Source organism: Vombatus ursinus, unplaced genomic scaffold (genome assembly GCF_900497805.2).
Source record: "Vombatus ursinus unplaced genomic scaffold, bare-nosed wombat genome assembly UNPS02014791.1, whole genome shotgun sequence".
Lineage (NCBI taxonomy): Eukaryota > Metazoa > Chordata > Mammalia > Diprotodontia > Vombatidae > Vombatus > Vombatus ursinus.
In genome coordinates this window covers 76699539-76720142 of record NW_020954569.1, presented here as the reverse complement: position 1 = coordinate 76720142, position 20604 = coordinate 76699539, and the positions used below count along the sequence as shown (strand labels likewise).

The window sequence follows — 20604 nt, the reverse complement described above, 5'->3', positions numbered from 1 at the left end:
GAAATGAATTTAATGATCTTAGCTCAGCTCCCACAGGACAGCAGCCCATGTTACCAAATCTAACAAGGTATAATTTGGTGCAATTAACAGGATACTTAGGAGCCAGGGAAGGCAGATGCAATAATAATGAGCACTATTGCTCTGCCCAGGCCACAGAGGGTACTGGGTTTTGGCCAGGCAGCCTTTCTTCACCTGGTCCTATCACACTTCTAACAGCATCCAGGAATGGAATTTGCTCTCTAATGTCTTTTTTGAGCAAAGTCTTGCCTTTCTTGGACATGATTTTCTAGATTCATTGGGAAGTAAATAACTATTTTAGTAAAGCATAGGTTTTATTTTAGTGGTGAAAGAAAAAAAAAATACAATCAGCATAAAATGTCATTTGAAAAGATGTAAGAAAAGTGAATAAAATAGCCAACCTAAACAGACAGCCCAGAAAAGATGTTTTTCAGTACAATTCAGTTTTATTTCACACACATATGTACACAGGGACATTTAGTGCACAGAGCATCTATTAAGTGGAATCTGGCAGACATTTCAGCTCATTTGTGACCCATAGTCACTTCAGTCATCACAACATTTTCATACAGGTGTCCCATCATGTCATCTTTTGCTTATAAACTGCCAATGAAGCCACAGATGTCTCTACATTTACAAGGACAAGTCCAAATACAGTACTAACAAATCAATAAAACACTAAAAGCTTACACTGGAGTGACAATACGAAGTTTACCACGGTGCTGAGAGATCTAAGCTGGAATGAAGTTTGGGACTATAGTTGACAAAGTGGTGAAGAGGTTTGTGTTTAACCAATAGGCCAATTTTAGTGTAGTAGTTGGATATGTCTACTAGCTAACATCACCCCACTCCAGGGCTTGGTAACGGAACCTGCTCCTGGCCCATAACTCTGATGGTCTGCTTGGACAGAGATTGTGAGAGATGGAAAGATGTTAATCTCTGGAGCATTCTGACTCATGTAGCTTTCCCAATTTATTTTCTTCTCTATACCACAACTGTATCTGGAAGAGATGAAATGAGGCTGTTGTCTTGTCCTGTTCCTTCTTGTGAAGTATTTAAATGGTTTGTTTATAAAAGAAACACAGGCAGTTTACTCTTCTTAAGGTACACTTTTACAATATCATCCCAAAATATTTTTGTACACTAGAAGAAATTAATTCTCTTTTAGATTCAGAAAATAAACATGGACATGCTCCTTCCAAGAACATGACTCAGGGTGTTCATGGCTCAGGTAGCCTACTGGAAAATAAATAAAGTGCACCTTTTAGTTTTTCTTCATAGTTCTCTATCTAAATTGAGCATGACAGCATATTCATCAAACAAAGATTATGCTGTATAGGTCTTTACTTCTTCCTCGGAAACTACACATATAGTCTTTATAAATACAATACTCATGCACGTGGCATAAATTCACTTCAAAAAATATCCATACTACAGAATTTGACCACCAGGGAATACTACAGCTTTGCCACAGTTAGAAATAATACACTTTACAACAATATGAGGGAAACATTCCTAATGGTCTTAATTTCTTTTTCTGTTCTTTACAAACTCACTTCAGTAAAACAATAGATGTGTTGCTGTGTGTAGACTGTGATCTTACTTTTTCCATATATTACATAAACTCTCTCTTTGAAAAATCAATGATTTTTAAATTTAGAAGCAATCGTTTGCTTTCTTCCTTTATTACCACTTTTGGTTTCTCAGTGAGTTCCATATTTTCTTTTTCTCTAATCATTAACTTACAGAACATTTTCCTTTCATGAGTTTTCAGACAAAATGGCCACTAGTCCCCTACCCTACAAATCCTTAAGCCAACAAAACTATACATACATCAATATTTGTTAGGAATAGTTTATACAAAATATTATTTTAAGGATTTCTTTTATTACTGTGAGCATGAACTAGCATAATTTGACAAACTGATATGTAGCAGAAAAAAATGAACACCTAAATACGCTGAAGAAGAAAAAATCCTCCTTTGGATATTATATTCAAGCAAATTTACAGAAACATAAATCATTCACCTTTCATATGTTTTTCACAATTTTGTGCCATGTTTGCTAATTACCTAGGATATTTTCATTTTGGCAGAGTTTTTGCAAAAACAAACAAAACCTCCTTTACTCAATCAATGGTTTTTGAAGGCTAAATTCAACATTAGAATTATCAGCATGATAACTGACATGCCACAAATGTAATTTCCTACAATTTGATTCATAGATTTGAAATATTTCTGGGGGGAATAAGCTCTTTTTCAGAAAAAAAAAAGTATCTCCATATATATGTATACAAGAATGATCTTAGGTTTTGTTTTTTATTGTGCAAAACTGAAGGTATTGTTATGTGGACTAGATACTTCTTTTGTTTAGATCACAACAAGCAATGGATTAAACTATCTAATGAATAAGCCATCACTTGAACATTACAGAAGGGCATTTGCCTAAAAGAGGCTGTTTTATGTTGAAAATTTCTCCATATACTTTCTCACTTCTCTCAAACCAGTTAGATCCTTAAAAAGGAAGGTAACTGATAAGGTCTAGAACACTGGACCGAGTAATCACCCAGTGATCACCTGAGGAAAGTACATGTAAATGTAGAAACTTTTTGGTAAATAGTAGTATGTATTAAGAAACCCAAAAGAAAATTATGTTGATAATTAGGACTGCCATATTACCTCAACATCCAATATCAAAGCTACTAGATTCTACTGTATGTCAGAGCTTGGGCTTAAATTCCTGAAAATGCTGATCTAGTCAGGGAGTGCAATCACAGTGTTCATTGATTTTCCAGCTTCTGCTGCACCAAGCAACAAGAACCTTCCCAATAACTGCCTTCTTTTCTCTCCCACCAATGGCAGGGAAAAACCATCTGGTGATCAAATAACCACAGACTATTGAGTTGGTAAGTATGTGCCTCTGAATCCATAGTTGGTACAAAGGGGATTCTGCCCTACAGAAAGAACCATGCACAAATGTTGCTTATCTGGCTGATCCCACTCGATGACTTCTATAGGCACTGATGTGGGTAAATCCAGTATGAGTAAGGATGGAGAAATATAGGCTTACAGAGAATTTTAAAAAAAAAATTATAATAACATAGACCTTAATTCTAGACCATAAATCGATGCTCCTTTCCATCATGGGCCATTAGAATAACATTGCGATTCGAAGTCCAGATCAGCCGGGCCAGTCTGAGCGCATTATGTGACCCAGGGGATGCAGGCTGGACAGGGGGCACCTGGTAAGTTTTAATACAGCGAAGTTGGGGTGCTGAGTTCAGCATGCCAATACTTCCCAACAGTGAGGTATTCATCTGAAACAAGAAAGAGAAAATGACTTTATTATGTGCCTTTAAAACATTTTTTCTTTAATAAGGTCAAAAACTGTATTAAATAATATTCATTCAACCACTCCTTCTCAAAATGGTTATTCATCATCTTTAAATGATTTATTTTCTTAAATCCTGAAGAACTTCATATACAACGTCTGAAATAGTCCTGATCATGTTTCCGTAAATTTTTGGGAAAAAGGAAAACTTTTTCTTTGACATATTTGTGGGCTGAATTCCCTAATTCTCTGTTAATATCTGAATAAAAATTCACCTGAACTATAGGTGCTGATATTATATGTAAGAAAGGCTTGAATTTGAAAATAATATACGTGCTTGAAAATATTTATCTTCTTGCTTGATATCAGAGCTAATACAATTCTATTTTAACATGCCATGTATGGATGGGAGATATCTTGCTGTAAAAAAGCCTATAAGGCAGTGTGTTTTTTCTACTGATTCAAATGCCTTTTAAATTTTTTTTTAATTTTGTAATCAACAAACAGTAAGTACAACAAGGCCTTATATTTCCTAAAAGTAAAAAACAAAACAAAGCCATAAACAACCAAGCAAAAAACTACTGTATAGTTTTTGTGAATTATAGTCTATAGGAACAAGGAAACAGTAAAATTGAACAACAGAGTGGGAAGATGCTGATTCAGATCCCACAACATAACCCTTTCTCCTCTATGTCTTACTCAGTCAGGCCTTTGGCTCTTGTCTCCCTTCAAATTAAACTGAGAGATCTTAATCAGCATTTCAGCACCATTATCTATAGCTCATCTATGATTTCCATGTCAGATAAAGAAAACACAAGGCTTGAAAGCTTATTATGATGCATTTTTACCAGGAAGTAAATCAAGTTTGGGCACAATATTTGTTTAAAAAAAATATCTTTTAACTTCTCTTATCAATCCATGAAAATGGGTAAGGTAATGTTAAATTATGAATTATACACTTAGGACACATCATTAACAATTTAAAAAATTAAATTCCAAAAGTATATTGGGGCATAGTTAGCTAAGCAATTTAATCTAGCTAACTGAATCTTTGAAACACTTTTCTGAAGAGCTTTTCTTTAGAGGTCGTTCAGTACACACTGCTGATGCTATGATGAACACTTTGAAAGTTAGAAAGGAAATCTCAGAAACGGGTTTTTCCCCCCTTCTCTTATAATAACTTTTATTTCCAGTTCTTTTCTTCAGTAAGATTTCCATCTCAATATATTAGGTTCTTGGGATTTGTATGGCCCAACTGCATATGTAAAATCTGACACATAAAACCGTGGCAAATCTTAGAACATTTAAGATGTGTTATTGCTGATATCATGTTCTGAATTCTGATCAGTACAAAATATAAGCCATTACTTTTTCTGGCCCTTCTCAGCAGCAGAATGGTGTCAGAGAGCGTAAATCACCACATCTCTAGCAGGTAGCATGCAAGCAGCACTGACATTTTCACAATTTAAATCATCTTGAGTAATAACCCTTTTAAGATGACTAATGTTACTGATTTTCCTGCATTAATAATAGTGCCGAATACAACACAGAGGTGAACAAAATCACTAGCGTATGAGGTCACATTTTAAAACCAAATGTATGGTTATGGTTAACTCTTTCTGCTAAAGTTTAGTCTGACATTTAGCATATTTCAAACCAAATAGTGCCAAAGTCTTGATCCCCTCAGTGTTTTAAGATTATTTTCAAAGATTTTAATGAAATTTAAAAATCAATCCCTTGATGCTTTTGAAAGATCCCCAAATAGTTTACACAAGGATAATATTTCAAAGACCTTACAGTTAAAAGAAGTAACCATATTTAATAATTCAATCCTAATTATAGCATGACTGACTAAATGACCCAGAAAATTAATGATTAAAAATTAACTGACATTAAAAAGTATATTGTATTTTTTAAATACCTAATTTTGGGGCAGCTGGGTGGCACAGCAGATTGAGCACCGGCCCTGGAGTCAGGAGGACCTGAGTTCAAATCTGGTCTCAGACCAGATACTTGACATGTGTGATCCTGGGCAAGTCACTTAACCCCAATTGCCTCACAAATAAATAAATGAATAAATATCTCACTTTTAGTTGATAGACAAATTGTTCTTTTTCATGGATTTTCTATGAAAATATAAATACATGAAACTCATACTGTGCTCATGAGTCCCATCAGTGGCCATATGCTCAGGTACTTCGTCCTTTTTTCCCTTCTCACCTCCAAGGTTAATCATGCAAAAGATGTCCATGAAGGAAAGGGTGATACTGTGGGCTAAAGGTAGAAGGTAGAATGAGGGGGTGGGAGAGGAATTTTCTCTAGGGATGCCACAGAAAGTAAAAGATTTAGGAAAATGTTCCATATGGGTATGTAGGTGCCCCTCATCAACTCATGGCATGGCTTTGATTTATTCCTTCAATGACTACTGTGCTGCAAGAGAAATTCTGCAAGTCACAATTAAAACAATATGCTCAACTAAGCTAAAACTATGGAAATTCATTGAATTCCAGAGCTGGAAGGCACCCTCAAGAACATTCATGCTATAGTAATTAAAATATTTCACTCCTCTTTTCAAATTTGGGATCAATTCAATAAGGGATGTATTTGGATTGATAAAGTTTTGTCGAAGAATCCAAGGTTTCAAACATTTTATTATTAAATTTCAAGATCTTTCTTGACCAATCACTATATACTATGCCAAAATGCATGACTTCCTTCAGGGAACCAGTGAAGTTACAGGCTTATTTAAAATGGTGAGCTGAAGAGAAATTTCAATGGAAAAGTTCTACACACAATACAAAAGATACAGATAATATAAAATAATGGCTAACTGAATATCACTGGCATCTGGCTTTGGAAACACATAGACATTAACACACAAACTCATAAACAAAAACTCTCGCCCCTCTACTATTGTTCCTTACCCAACCTGGCTGTCAATGACCTGAGGCTCTGCTCAGGGTAGGAGAAAGAAGTTGCTACATCTCTGAAGATCATTTAAAAAGCAGAGATTTACTATGTGGATGGCTAAAACCTAGTAAGTATTATTTTCAAATTATACTCTAGATATATCAGAAAACAATGAAAGGACATATCTTAGTTCTTCAATGCACACTACACCGGGTAAGTTAATGGAATGTAAATTACCTATTACATTTTATTCTTACTAATGTAAGAAAGGAAACGTGTAAATGCTGTAAAAATGCCATTTTGGTTAGATTTCAACTTTTTCCTTTTTAAAGTCTTAGAGCTATAACAGCAAATAACCAAATAGACAAATTTCAGTTTCATTTCCTTTCATCACATTTGTCTGCTCACGGATGGAGACATTTCTGAGTTGCAAAACATACAAAATACAAGAAATATGAAATAAGCTTTAATACTATTTTCAGCATTAGTACAGTTCTGCATCTCTCCCCATGTTTCTCCCTTAGTCACACATCTACATCGTTAAAACTAAGTATCTAAATAAATCAGTATTTAGAAGGATTTCTAGGATCTCACACTGCAATACATATAACACAACTTTTGGGAATCTCCTCAAATACAAGATCTTCAAGATACCTATTTGGCAGTAGCTTTAATTCATTTTCTTGGTAAAACAGAAATTACTCTTAGTAGTGTTATTTCCTTCCATTTCCTTTGAAGCAAAGACCTGATACTTTCATTTGGCTCTAATCTAAACATACAAGAAACAAGCTGCATGCTCATTTGAAAAATAAATACAAGGCAGTCCAGTACAAGTAGCATTAAACTTAGAGGCAATGTAAATTGATTGTTGGTAGAAATGTCTTCTCTGAATATTTACTGAATGTTCATGTATATTAAAGTGCCAGACAGGACATGCTTATAACATGTCTTGCTTTTCAAAAGGCAGTGTACCTTATCAGAAAGAGCTCTGGATTTAGAGCAAGAGGAATTGGATTTAAAAGTGTGTTACTTACTACCTGTATGATACTAGGCCAATCACAACTCTTCAGTATCTCCATTTCCTCACCTGTTAAAGCAATGGGCTTGGAGGGGGGGAGGGTTGGACCAGATAACCTCAACAGTCTCTTACAATCTGAAGTCTCTGATCCTATGACAGGATGTGCTATACCTCAACCATCCTAAAGATGCTGCACACACAGCTCTTGGTACAATAGAGTAGAACGAGCACGACTTTGGAATCAGAGTATTTTGGTTTAAATTCTGACTTCAAATCTAACCAGATCTTGGGAAAGTGAGCTTCTCTGGACTCCTAGTTACCTCATCTGTGAAATGGGAATAATAGCACCTGTATTACTTACTTTGGAAGCTTATTGTGAAGAAAGTGTTCTGCAAATTGCAGAGAGAATATACATTACTTCTTCTTAGTATCTTCAGGTGAAGATCAGAAAACTAAAGTTAGGCTTGGATCGAGTGAAAAGAGCATATAAAAGAAGCTTTGTTCAGGGTTCAGGCTTTGTGCACCTTTTAAAAACTCCCTTTGTAGGCCTTGGTAAATTAATATTTTAAGAAGGGTTCATTATGGAACTGTTAATTAGCAAAAAGAACAGCTTCTGTTTTCTTTAACACCTGGTATCTAAGAGTGGAAAAAGGAGGCATCATGGGCAAGTTTATATTAGGTTGATGGGAAGGGGGAGGGGGAAACACTTAAATGCCATTTATGAGCCAGGCACTGTGCTAAGTAATTGCTTTACAGATATTTCATTTGATCCTCACAAAAACCCTGTGAGGTAGGTGCTATTATTATCTCCATTTTGCAATTGAGGAAACTGAGGCAGACAGAGGCTAAGTGACTTGCCCAGGATCACACATTTAGTAAATTGTATGATTTTGGATGAGAAAGCCCAGTGCTTAATCTACTGTACCACTTAGTTGGGCCTTAAAACCCAGTATTAGGAGGGTAGGCCTAACCCTAGTTTCATCATCTATGTGCTGTTCAGAAACAGATGAAAAGGAGAATAAATTCAAAGGACTAATACACACAGACATAAAGAGTAAGAGAAGAAGCAAGTCCATGTCAACGAGAGTCCACTCAGTACAATAATAATGACAATAGTCAACATTTATAGAATGACGTAAGGTCTGTAGAACACTTTATACTAAGATGGTGTCATCTGATCTTCATGAGTCCGTCAAGGACATTCTATTATTATTCTTATTTTACAGGTAAGCTGGACCTGGAGTTGGAAGCCTTGGCTTTAATTCCCAACTCTGACACTTATTAGCTTTGTGAGGATTACACTCTGTGTCTATTTTCTCATCTATAAAATGGGTATGGTAATTCTTTATTACACATCTCATAGAGTTGTGAGGAAAGTGTGCTTCAAATCTTGAAATGCTATCTAATATAGTTATTACAGTTATATAAAAAGGGAGGGGGAAACTCTAATCATTTTTTGCAAAGAAATGAAGGGAGGGCTCCGTTTTGGATAAGGATGTCATTACAGTCCTTTTCCTTGCACTTCTTTAAATATTATAAGAGGAGAAGAAGAGCATAAGATGAAGAGGAGCAAAGTACAAGTTGATAAAGCAAATAAAAATTTGGTAAGCATTAAATAGGAATAACATCAGTTAGTAAACTCTTTAAAAGACATACTTCTTACAAGAGTCCAATTTAGGGCCAGCTAATGGCCTCACTAAGGGATCTAAGTAGCATAAAATAAAAGAACTGTGGCCATACACTGGAAATGAAGACTAGGTAATATCTTTAAGGAAAAGAATTTAATATAAGCTAATTAAGATATTAGAGGTATATTCTGCAAGCCAGGATAATGAGAAAATAAATTGGAAAACCAAATTAGATGAATGAAGAAAAAGTCTGTGACAGATTTGGAAGTTGTCATGCTTTAATAGTATGTTGTTAATTAAGCAATTTATCGCATCCGTTTTACATTTTATTAGCTATTGATTTTTTAAAGCCATCATCAAGTTGTGTTCAGACCTTGTTTAAACTCTTTTTTTTTTTAACCTTTTAAGGCAATAAACAGAATCTCATAAAGTATCCTTGGATACTAGGGGAAAAAAAAGTAAATGTGGAGAAGAATGACAAAAGTCTTAACTACCTATGGGAAGGGGCAGTTAATGCTTAAATGTTAATAATTATCAATGGCAAAGGAGAAAGGCAACAGTTCCATTATCATTAGCTGTAAAGGAAGGAAAAGGAAAGGAAGGACTTACTACAGAAAGTAAAAAGGAGTTAAGATGCACAGAGACAGATAACTAAAACTTGTAAAATGCCTCAGAGGTCAAAACCAAAATGTTGTAGAAGTTCATCTTAATCAAAGAGTAGACTAGGTAATTAAATGGCAACCAAAGACTGTGAGATTTATAATACATAGTTTTCATGGAAACTTATAAGGTCTAATATAAATCTACTGGAAGTAAGATGCTCTGGGTAAAATACAATAATTTTTTAGCTTTTCTCTCCAATGACTCTTCTTAGTATAATCTTGTTGCTGACTCGAGTCTTGATTATTTTCTAGCTGGTTTCAATATTAGCTGACTTACATGTACTAAAGGCTCAAAATTCATACATATTATATGCTATATCACAGAATCAATTTATAGCAGTGGCAAATATACTTACCTGCCAGAAGGAAATGTGACTGTCAGAGTTTGAGTAGGTGGCAAGATATCGTCCATCAGGAGCAAATGCCACAGCAGTTATTGGCCCCTTGTGCCCATGAATTGTCTAAAATTAAATTTCAAAAGTGGTTAGTGATATTAATTTCTCAGATACATTGTCATATTATGTTATCTCAATTATACATATACATACAGATAAATATACAGAATGTTCAAAAGGTCATTTTTATGAATAGCAAACTTTGTTCAGTTTTTTTTTTCTCTTTACAAATCAACTTTTATAATTGTAGCTCTAAAATTAGCAGGTAGTTTCTTCACTGCTCTGTCAAAATGCTTTAGACCTTTTTGGGTGAGTCCACCTGTGTCCTGGCTTTCTAGACAGTGGTAGGCTAGCTTAGTTTGGAAGTATCATTCCAGACCCAAATGTAAAAGAATTGATGAACTGGCCTAGTATCCTTCTTTGATTATCTCCTGCCTCCACTTTCCTGGGTGTTTTTAGATAAACCATAGGGTTTCCATTTTGGACCTTTTTAAAAGACCCTGAATAAGAAGCTAGTTTTACAATAATTAACTGGGTCATCTAATTCTTTGTAAAAAACTCTTTTGGTTCTAGTGAAATAACCTGATACTTGTACATCAATTAATGCTCATGAGTGAAAAATATTTAAATGAAATTATAGCTAATATAGTTAATAAGTTAAGATGCTTACATATGGATCTACATACCTCATTAATTCCCAACCAAAAATAGCGTATCAATTTTCTGGGAATGAGTTACATTTAAAAAATTTGATATCAAGTATGTTTGTATGTATGCATATATACAAAACATACATGTACTATATATACAAGTACATACAAGTGTATGTATACACATAGTTATATATAAGCATATACATGCATAACCAGTTAGCAAGGAAATATATCATACCACATTTGAAATATACTATATACCATATAATATACTTGTATAGCACATATATAGTTATATATAAGTATATCTGCTTTACATATATACTTATGATGAATACACATTCATACTGTAGTATTGTTATGGAGGGTGGTAACTATGTTAATGAACATTAAAAACAAATTAATAATCAGACAAATAACCACGAACAGTGAAAATGAATTTAAGAGTAAAACTTTGATTAAAGAAATCTGATGAAAAATACGATCAATACTTTTAACCCCAGTGGTTTTAATAATTACAGAAAACTAAGTAAAGTGGCAAAAAGGTTAAGTACCACATTGTTTTAATCAAAGACAAGATTACAAATAAAACTTCTTGAAAATTTAAAAACCAACAATTATAGAAAATGTTAATTATATGATATATTATTGCCTCCTTAAGGTGGTCCCATGTAATCTATTGTGACTCTACAGCTCTAACAGCAAAATTAGACTGAATCTATCATCTACCTTTACATACAAGAAATTCAGGAGGACTTCATTAAGATGTTTACAATGATAGGTGGAAAAGGAAAAGAAAAAAGAGTATAAGAACTTTCCTAAGATATCTTTGAATATTATTTTATTATATTATTTGTTTTTCAAGGCATAGTGGAAACAAAATTATACGACGAGGTACATATTTATTGGAAACAGTCATTAACAGCTATTTAATAAATTGAGTACATTATTCAGTGAAGAAACAGGGAAAAATACTGTAATCACATATCAGTTTTACAAGTCTGTCTATACAAAGTTGTGAGGAATGCCAGTTAGATGACAGCCTAGTATAATACAAACTTGGTAACTGTCCATGGTACTACCACAGACATGGCTCACCAGACATTGCTCACATTAAAAATAATCTAAATAAAAATTTATAAAACATTAAATATTGCTGAAAGTCATACAGATCCATCTTGTAAGAATGCAAATGTTTCTGGTTTGGAAGTTCTTGCTGTTTTAAACTGTTTGGTACATCTGGTGAGTCTGTTACAATTTCAACCTGGTGTAATGACTATAAAAAGTATACTGTCTTTTGTTCAGAGTCTCTGAACTTCTGAAATCTGTAAAGGCACCATCTGAACTGACTTTAATCTCTATATTCCTATATCAGGGATACAGCTGTGCAAAGATCACATAAAGCATATAAGCACTTTGTGACAAGACAAAACCTAGTGGTTTGGATCTTAAATGCTAGACTGTTAAGAACAGTTCATGCTATCTGGAAAGGCCAAAATAAAAAGAAAGAAGTTTGTCTGTTTGTTTGTTTTAATGTGCAAATGAATTTCATGCCTCACCACTGTACTGGACAAAGATATTTCTGCCTTGTAAAGAGAGGAATGGAACATAAAAGAAATTAATATAATTCAGGAAGTACTATTAAAAATAAATCAAACACTTATTCCTAGCAGGAAACCAAGTGTTCCGTTGTTAAGCATCTCCCTCTCTTAGAAAAGAAACTGAGAGACAGAATTGGTAATAAGAAATGCTTGCCCTTACATAACAGTTTTCAACAGACACATGCGATGTGCTATGCAAAGAAAAGTGATTAACCCCATTTTACACAGAAGGAAACAAAGGCATATATTTGTTAGATGGCTTGTCCAGTGTCAACATAAACTGTAACTGTCTCTAGCAGACAAGACCATTCTCTTTAAAACTACAACTCACATGGCCTATCACTCCCTAGGGTGCTTGCCATTCAGCTTCCAAATGTCAAGTTGGAGGATTAAAACTAAGAAGTAAGACTTTATTATATCTGCTTTGGGGGTTAAATGGTGTAAAATGGAAGACATTTTACATTATGGTAATTGATATCATATATCATATTATTGCAAGTAATGATTAAGAAAAAATCCTCAAAGAATGTTTTTTTTTAATTCAACAGTGACTATTTTAAAATTCCACATAGCACTAAAATTCTGCTGTAACAAGTACTATCACGATAAAAAGCTCTGCAAAAGCCACAGCCCCTACTTCTTTTTATATCAAGAGAACCTAAAACCAAAAGAATCTGGACAGTCCTTTGAATTTCAGGGTAATGAAATGTAAATTATATTACTATAATGCAGAGGCAACTAATGCTGGGAAGAAGATTTACAATCTATAAAAAAATTAGAATCTTTAGAAGAATTAAATATTTTTCAAAATTTTACTTTACACTCTATGAGAGCTCTCTCACAATCACTGTTTGGATAAGATAAAATATGATTTGAAGGATGCAAAATGACTATGAGACCCCAAATATCTACTCCCACTGGTTCTAGGTAATACTTGGAATCCTCACCATTAGAGTTACTTTTGGGGGTTTATTCATTAAGCACTTATTAAGCACCTATTATGTGCAAGGCTGCAATAACATAAAAATAAAAATAATATGCTGTCCCTTTTTCACATCTTCCCCACCACCACCACCACACACATTTTGAAAATGCACTGTTTGTTAGCAGCAAACATATGAAATGTGCAAGCACAATCTCCACAACTGGTTGTCAGACTCAAAGACTGAGACAATGAAAACGTGTAAGTATGCATGGACAAAGTCCTCGCTTTGGAGTCTGAGAACTTGGGCTTATATCAAGGCTCTTCCACTTAGTGCTTGTTTGATCTTGGGCAAGTAACTTAACCATGCTCTTTGAGTCTTAGTTTGAAAAATGAGAGGAATAGAATGAATGAATTCGAAGGTCTCTTCCAGGTCTAAACTGATGATACTCTGATATTCCCTTAAAGGATTTATAATCTAGAAGTAGAAAGAAACATGTACACACAAACTATAAGAGTTTATTTGAAATAAGTGCCTAGGAGAGGTCTAAATGAGAGATTGAAAAGAATGATTCCATCTGATTTAGATGGTTTAGTCCATCTGGGTGGGGCAAAGAATCAAGAAAGACTCCTGATGGCTCCTGAATTGGGTCTTGTATACTGAGAAAGATTTTAACAAGTAAAGGAGGAGGAAGAAAAAGAAAGAGAGGGAATTAATTTTAGACATGAAGGCACAAAAGAAGGGGAAAGCTAATGCATTTTGATAAAAAATAAAGTCCCTGCTAAAATACAAGTATTCCATCTACCCCAAGTAACAACCTAACATATCATCCCTCATCACGTTAGCAAAGAGCAAAACACTAAGAAAATGGGACACAGACTAGATTTGAAGTCCAGAAGACCTGGGTTCAAATGCAGCTTCAGACATAAGCTGTGAGATCTTGAGCGAGTGACTTAGGCTCTTTGTATCTCAGTTTTCTCATTTGCAAAATGAGAGGATTGGATTCTATAGCTTCTGAGGTCCCTTTTAGCTCCATATCTATCATCCTATGAACATAAGTACATTTTGATGAGGTCGCAAATTTGCCAATTGAATTCAATAAATATTTATTAAGGGCCTATTATGTGCTGGGCACTGTGCTAAGTGCTGGGGATATAAATAAGAAAAAGCAAGATAGTCCCTGCCTTCAAGGAGTTTACAATCTGCAGTTGATGGAAAATGGAGAGGACTAGCACTAATCATAGAATGCATAGAATTAGTCCTGTTCTAAACTAATTGGTAAAAAAAAAATTTGCTTAAGACAGCATGGTGAAATGGATAAAGAGCTGGCCTTGTAGCCAAGAAGACCTGTGTTCAAGTCTTGCCTCTGACACATATTGGCTGTGTGAATTAGGATGAGTTGTTGAACTGCACTGTGTTCTAAGCAACTGTATTCAATTCAATAAATATTTATTAAGTGTCTTGTATATGCTGGGCATTCTCTAAGACTTTAAGATGTAGACAAGGTGCCAACCTGCATTGGGAGGGGGAACTGTCTCAGCTGGAACTTCCTGTACTAATGAAATCGCAGGTCCTAATGCTAACTTGGGGAGCATGCCTAAAGGCATGTCTCCTTTGGTATCAGAGTCACTGAACACACAAAGAATATATTTTATTATACTATATCACAAAGGAAGTCAAATAATGAAAGGTAACTAGGGCTGCATGTCTTTATGACACCTCAACACAAATGTCAACTTATTTCATGGTTAACTGGCATTGAGTGAACCAAGAAGGGCAGAAAGAAGACAAAGACATCTTCCTGACTGACAACCTTGCTTGTGAGTCAAGGAAAAAGGAAACCATACTTTAAAGAAAAGGCATCTCAGTATATGGGAAAAGTGAAAAATTAATTCACTTATTTTTCTTCCAAGCAACTGATGTTTTCAAGATTTTATTAGGTATATACATTCACCAAAGGGTCTTCCCTTATGGTGAAATAAAATCTGTGACATAGTAAGCAATTTATAGAGACACTAGCAACACAGATACAAGTCATATAAAAATATAAGCAGCTCCTAACATATCTATAGAGAGCCCAGGAGTAATAAACTGTGGTCTACTTGCTAAAATTCCTCAGTCTTACTGAACTCAGGGCTATCCAATCACAGAAAAGAAAGTGCTCTTAATAATAGTTAGCATTTATTTAGCATTTTAAGGTTTATAAAGTCTTCATATTATTTCATCTTAGTCTCACAACAACCCTGGAAGTGGGTGCTATAATTATTCCCATTATACAGATGAGGAAATGAGGCAAATAGAGGTTCAGTGACTTGCCCATGGCACACAGCTTGTAAGTATCTGAGGACAGATCTGAAATGAGATCTTCCTGACTCTAGAACCAGCAGTGCACCACCTAGCTTCCTTAAAAGATTATCTTTTCCATTCTACCAAGCATATTGAGCAGACAAAAATCTATCCTGTTTTCAAACATCTCCAGAGAAGATTCTGTGACCACCCTTGAGACTCCTTTTCAGTGTTTAACAATGTGTATTGTGAGGAAATTCTTCTTTCCATCAAATCTAAATCCACATATGCTACCATTTAAGCTATTGTCTTCTTGTTACAATCCTCAGAAGAAATGGAAAATAGCCAGGAACCAGTCTTCCTGATGAAAGCCTTTTATAGCCATGCAGACTATTATTAACAAACCTCTCAACCTTTTTTATTTTCTGGGCTGAAAAATCCTAGTGATTATAATATTTTTTTCAAATATCTTTTTCAGCTGTGATACTTCAGAAAACTTTTTTTTCCTCACTAGCTTCTCTTACAGTAGGCTGTTTCTGCTCCCTCCCCATTCTTGCTCTTTCTGAAAACTTCTATGCCTCACGCTTGGACCGTGTGAGTTTCTTCTGGACATCTATAGCATCTCCTTAAGAATGCCATCAAAGATAGGAATCCAGGTGGATAAACTTGAGAGCCCCTTGCTCCCTGTTGATCAAACCCATGGCCCTCGCTTTCATCAAAGCCTGTGCTCTGCTATGGAGATAGCAAAGAACTTAGGGATTCTACTTCTGGACTAGGAGGACTAAGTGAGACAATGATGGAATTTGGGTGTGCCAAAACTTAGTGTAGCCTCTTATAAGACCATGATTAAATTTAATTTCTACCTGCTATGGCCTTAGGACTGAAGGAAAACTCAAATGCCCAAAATGGAAATGTATAACGGACACTAGAGGAAAAAAATCTTATTGTTAATACTTAAAACAGTGTTTTGATTTTGGTTTGAATTTGTTTCCTGCAACTCTTGGTATTAAAAAAGGTTACTTCAATATCTACAGTGATTTGCCTATATGATTTATTTATTTTTTCGATGAAGAGGAAACCACATTAAGAATTATCATAATCCCAAATTTTGTTGTGGTATAAATCTCAGTGATTCACAAGATTTGCAAACTCAATTCAATAAAAGATATACTGAATTTATAACTGGACCCGAAATGTGCAGGTTTATACAAATATATCCCACAGTCAAGTAGAAAAGAACATACGTAAATTCAAAGCAAAGGAAATAAATGAAAGGTATTATAGGTCAAGAAATTGAACTTTTACTGAAATATTTACTTACTGTATATCAAGGAGGAGATTTGCTGGCTTAAAGAAACCATTGTGTCTTTAATGTAATCACTATGGCCTAATAAGGAAAACTAAAAGGCCAATTAATTATAGAATTCAATATTTAGACCATCAAACTCTTTAGTACTTAACAAGCAATTAATATTTGCCAATGAAAAATGTTTTGGTAATACAAAGGTGAAAATCCATAGCACTAGCACACTTGTTGCAGTCTTTACTACTGACAATTTATCCAAATAATTGCAATCCTTAAGGGAACAAAACTGCTTTCATGTTTTAATTTATGTGCCTGCTCACAAATGTTGATCCTTTAAAAGAGTTTCACCCCTTTTTTGTCTGTTACTCAGAATATACTTTTTAATGATGGTGTATTTAATTTGTAATTATGATAATTTCTATATTCCTCTAGCAAATATATTAATTTTTTTAAAAAAATTTCCTTTTATGTATGACATTCAGCATGTACTTCTATAATACCTTTTTATTTATTTATCAGGGAAATAAGCATATAATTAAAATCAATATGACTCAATCAACAATTCTCCTTTTAGGCCTGAGTGATTAAAGAACAATTTGTCACTTTCCTGAAAAAGGTTATAAGTCACTTAGCTTTAGTAAAAAAAAGGAATTTAAGTTGAAGTATAATTTTATGAAAATCATTCCTATCCATATGTGATCTGAGTGTGAGAATTTCTGCATCATGCGTCCCTTTGTTCTGCAGCAACTTAATTTTTATTAAAGATGAGTTTTTATATTGACAGTGAAACTGAGATAAATTTTAGTTTTTTAAAAAAATAGGGTCACAAATAAGGCATTTATGTGTGTGTATATATGTGTGTATATATATATATATCTGAGATGTATATATATATCTATCTTTGAGATAACTTTACTGTCAGAATAAATATGAAAAATGCTTATATTATAGAAATGAGTAAAATATTCACTCAAAGGTGGCATGTACTAATACTTATCTTTCCCTATGTCATACTCCAGCTGAACCTACTCTTTGTCCTCCAATCCTTCCATCCCTTGTTACTCTCATGGGTCATTAATGCTACTCTACCTTCCTAATCATGATACCTCAGTGAACCAGTTCATTTCTATACTGTCTCAAATCCCGAAATCCCTTGTCTTATCACCCATCACACGCTGTCAAACCACAAGTCTGGATTACTCCCACCATTTACCTTCTTGAATCCTACTCACATGCTGTCAGATAGAACTGGAGGAAATCAAGAAACAGTGCTGAATGGGTTCAATACAAATTTATGCTAATTAATTTCACTAGGCCTTCACTGCAGCAAAGCAACCTATTAATCCTTTCTAATTGATTCCCTATCCCACTTACTATAGCAGCTATTCTAAACATTATCTCCTCTTCTCATGGCCTTTCCCATTACTATGTCACCCCTTCCTCTCAACTGAGTAACTCACTTTATACATTATGAAAGAAAACTATCTTTCCCCCCTTTTTCCTCATCTAGTATTCCTTTGACATAATTTTCCACCATCTTCTTCACTCCAGTCTCTGATGGAAGGGGTGGCCCTTTTATTTGCCAAAGTCAAGTACCCTTTACACTACAGTATCCCATCTTCCTTTGAAGACTGAAACCCTTGGCTGGCTCAGGGGACAACTAAAGTTTCAAACTCTTGACATCACTTCATTGTTATCTGAGTACAAAGCAATGGCTAATGGACTACAATATGTAATCAGGAAAAGGAGTTCTACTCAGCTAAATGAACATGAGGTACCCTCAAAGCTTATCTGTACGGCATATCTTCCTCCTGCTAGGGCTGTGAAATGGTTATCTGGTTCATTCTCTACTGTCAATAGCCTCATCTCCCCCATCATTGAAAACCGTGACTAGATCCTGCCACCTGTGCTAGCTAATATTTTATCTCTCTCCTTGACTTCTTAGCTAAAGTCCTTGAGAAAACTTCATCTATAATTGCTGCTTCTACTTCCTCTCACGTGCATTTAATCTCACTGAAATCTGTCTTCCAACTTCATCATTCAATTGAAACTACCCTCTTTAAAACTACCAATGATGGCCAAATCTAATGGCTTTTTCTTGGTCTTCCTCTTGACCTCTTGCAGTTTCTCGCTGTTGACCACTTTCTCTTTTTGGAGTCTCTCTCTGTTCTCTCCTGACTCTCCTATTTGTCTGACTGATCCTTCTCAGCTCCTTTGTTGGTTCTTCATTCATGCCATCCCCACCAACTGTGGGTGACCTCTAAGGTTATGTCCCAGGCTTTCTTCTCTTTTTCTCTATACTATCTTACCTGGCAATTTAATTGGCTCATCAGCAACTGAATGGGTTCAATTGTCTTCTATATGTAGATGATTACCAGATTTGAATATCCAGTCCTTACCTCTTTCCTGAGCTCCAGTTCCACATCACCACTGCCTACTGGTCATTTGGAACTGGTGTCCCTTAGGAACATTAAACCCAACATATTTAAAATGTAATTAATTATTTTCCCCCCACAAACCTGCCCACCCTTCCTCTGAATTTCCTTATTACTGTTGAGAATACTGCCATCCTTCCAGTCATCCAGGCTCCCACCTTTAGAGTTATCCTCAACTCCTCATTGTCATACAATAAACCCACTCAGTTGCCAAATTTTACCGTCTCATCTTCTATGATATCTTTTCTCTACTCACATAGCCACCTCCCTAGTACAAGTGCTCATCACTTCTCACTGGGACTATTGGCATAGCTTTTTAATTATGATTCACTGCCTCAAGTTTCTGTCTGAAAGTTTCTCCACACAGCTGTCAGTGATTTTTCTAAAGAGTAGGTCTGATCTTGTTTCTCCCACTCCCTACTCAATAAACTCCTATGGCTCCCTATTATTTCTAGGATCAAATATGAACTATTCTGTTTCACATTTAAAGTTCTTCCCTACCTGGCCACTTCCTATCTTTCCAGTCTTTTACCAACTTACTCCCCTCCACACACTCTGTGATCCATTAATACTGGCCTACACACTTTTCCTCACACAGAATGCTACATCTCCTGATGCTAGGCCTCCCTGTTCTTAAAAGTGTAGAAAACCATAAGATGTTTCTACTGTAATACTGGCTATCTCCCATGCCTGTAATGTTTTCCCTTCTAACCTCAGTCTTTTGGAATCCCTCATTTCCTTTAAGGCTCAGCTTAAGCTCCACTTCCTAGAGAACTTTCACAGTACATGTAGCTACTAGTACCTTTTCCTCTAAGGTTATCTTCTAACTATTCTTCACATATAGGTACATAGATAGAGAGAGAGAGATATAGACAGATAGATTGATAGAGTCTATAAGGAAATGCATATATCTCATTACTGATTTATGGAAATGTGGTTGCCTCTATTAGAATATAAGCTCTTTGAAGGAAAGACTGATTTTGTTTCTTTTTAGTACAGTGCCTGTCAAGTAAGAGTCTAATAATAGATACTTGTTGATTGATAAATATATGTATGAAAAATGAAAACAACCTTATATATCAGTTTTACTGTTTTATATTCCTATATATTAAAAATTGTGTTTTTAGTTTCAAAAGAGAATACATACTACTTAACTTCTATATAGTTCTCTATAACACATAAAAAGATGGAAACTGTGTCTAAACCATATTCCTTTCAACAAAGGGTAGGTCTCCTGTAATGAGAAAGTTTCTTTCAAAAAGAAATACTGGATCTTAAGGAAAGTAGGGGGTTTTTTTTGTATCATTATAGTGGTAATTTTGTTGCAAAAGTTTTCATTTAATGTTCATTTGAGATTAGTATTTAGAAAGAGAACTGCACATTATAATATATACTATATACTATAATAATACTGCAGTACTATAGGAGTATTTAAGCTTA

General features: G+C 34.8%; 1 protein-coding gene across 4 annotated transcripts in view; it reads right to left on the bottom strand.

Moving 5' to 3' along the window:
- Positions 1 to 442: 442 nt before the first annotated feature.
- The window catches only part of WDR7 (WD repeat domain 7), a 458806-nt gene continuing 438644 nt past the window's right edge, over positions 443 to 20604 (bottom strand). For all 4 annotated transcript variants that reach the window (XM_027868951.1, XM_027868954.1, XM_027868953.1 and 1 more), the window contains 2 exons: positions 9922 to 10026; positions 443 to 3333 (listed from right to left, as the gene is read on the bottom strand). In XM_027868951.1, coding sequence (XP_027724752.1) covers positions 3130 to 3333; positions 9922 to 10026 — 309 coding nt within the window. In that variant the 3' untranslated portion in view covers positions 443 to 3129. The remainder of the gene's footprint in view (positions 3334 to 9921; positions 10027 to 20604) is intronic.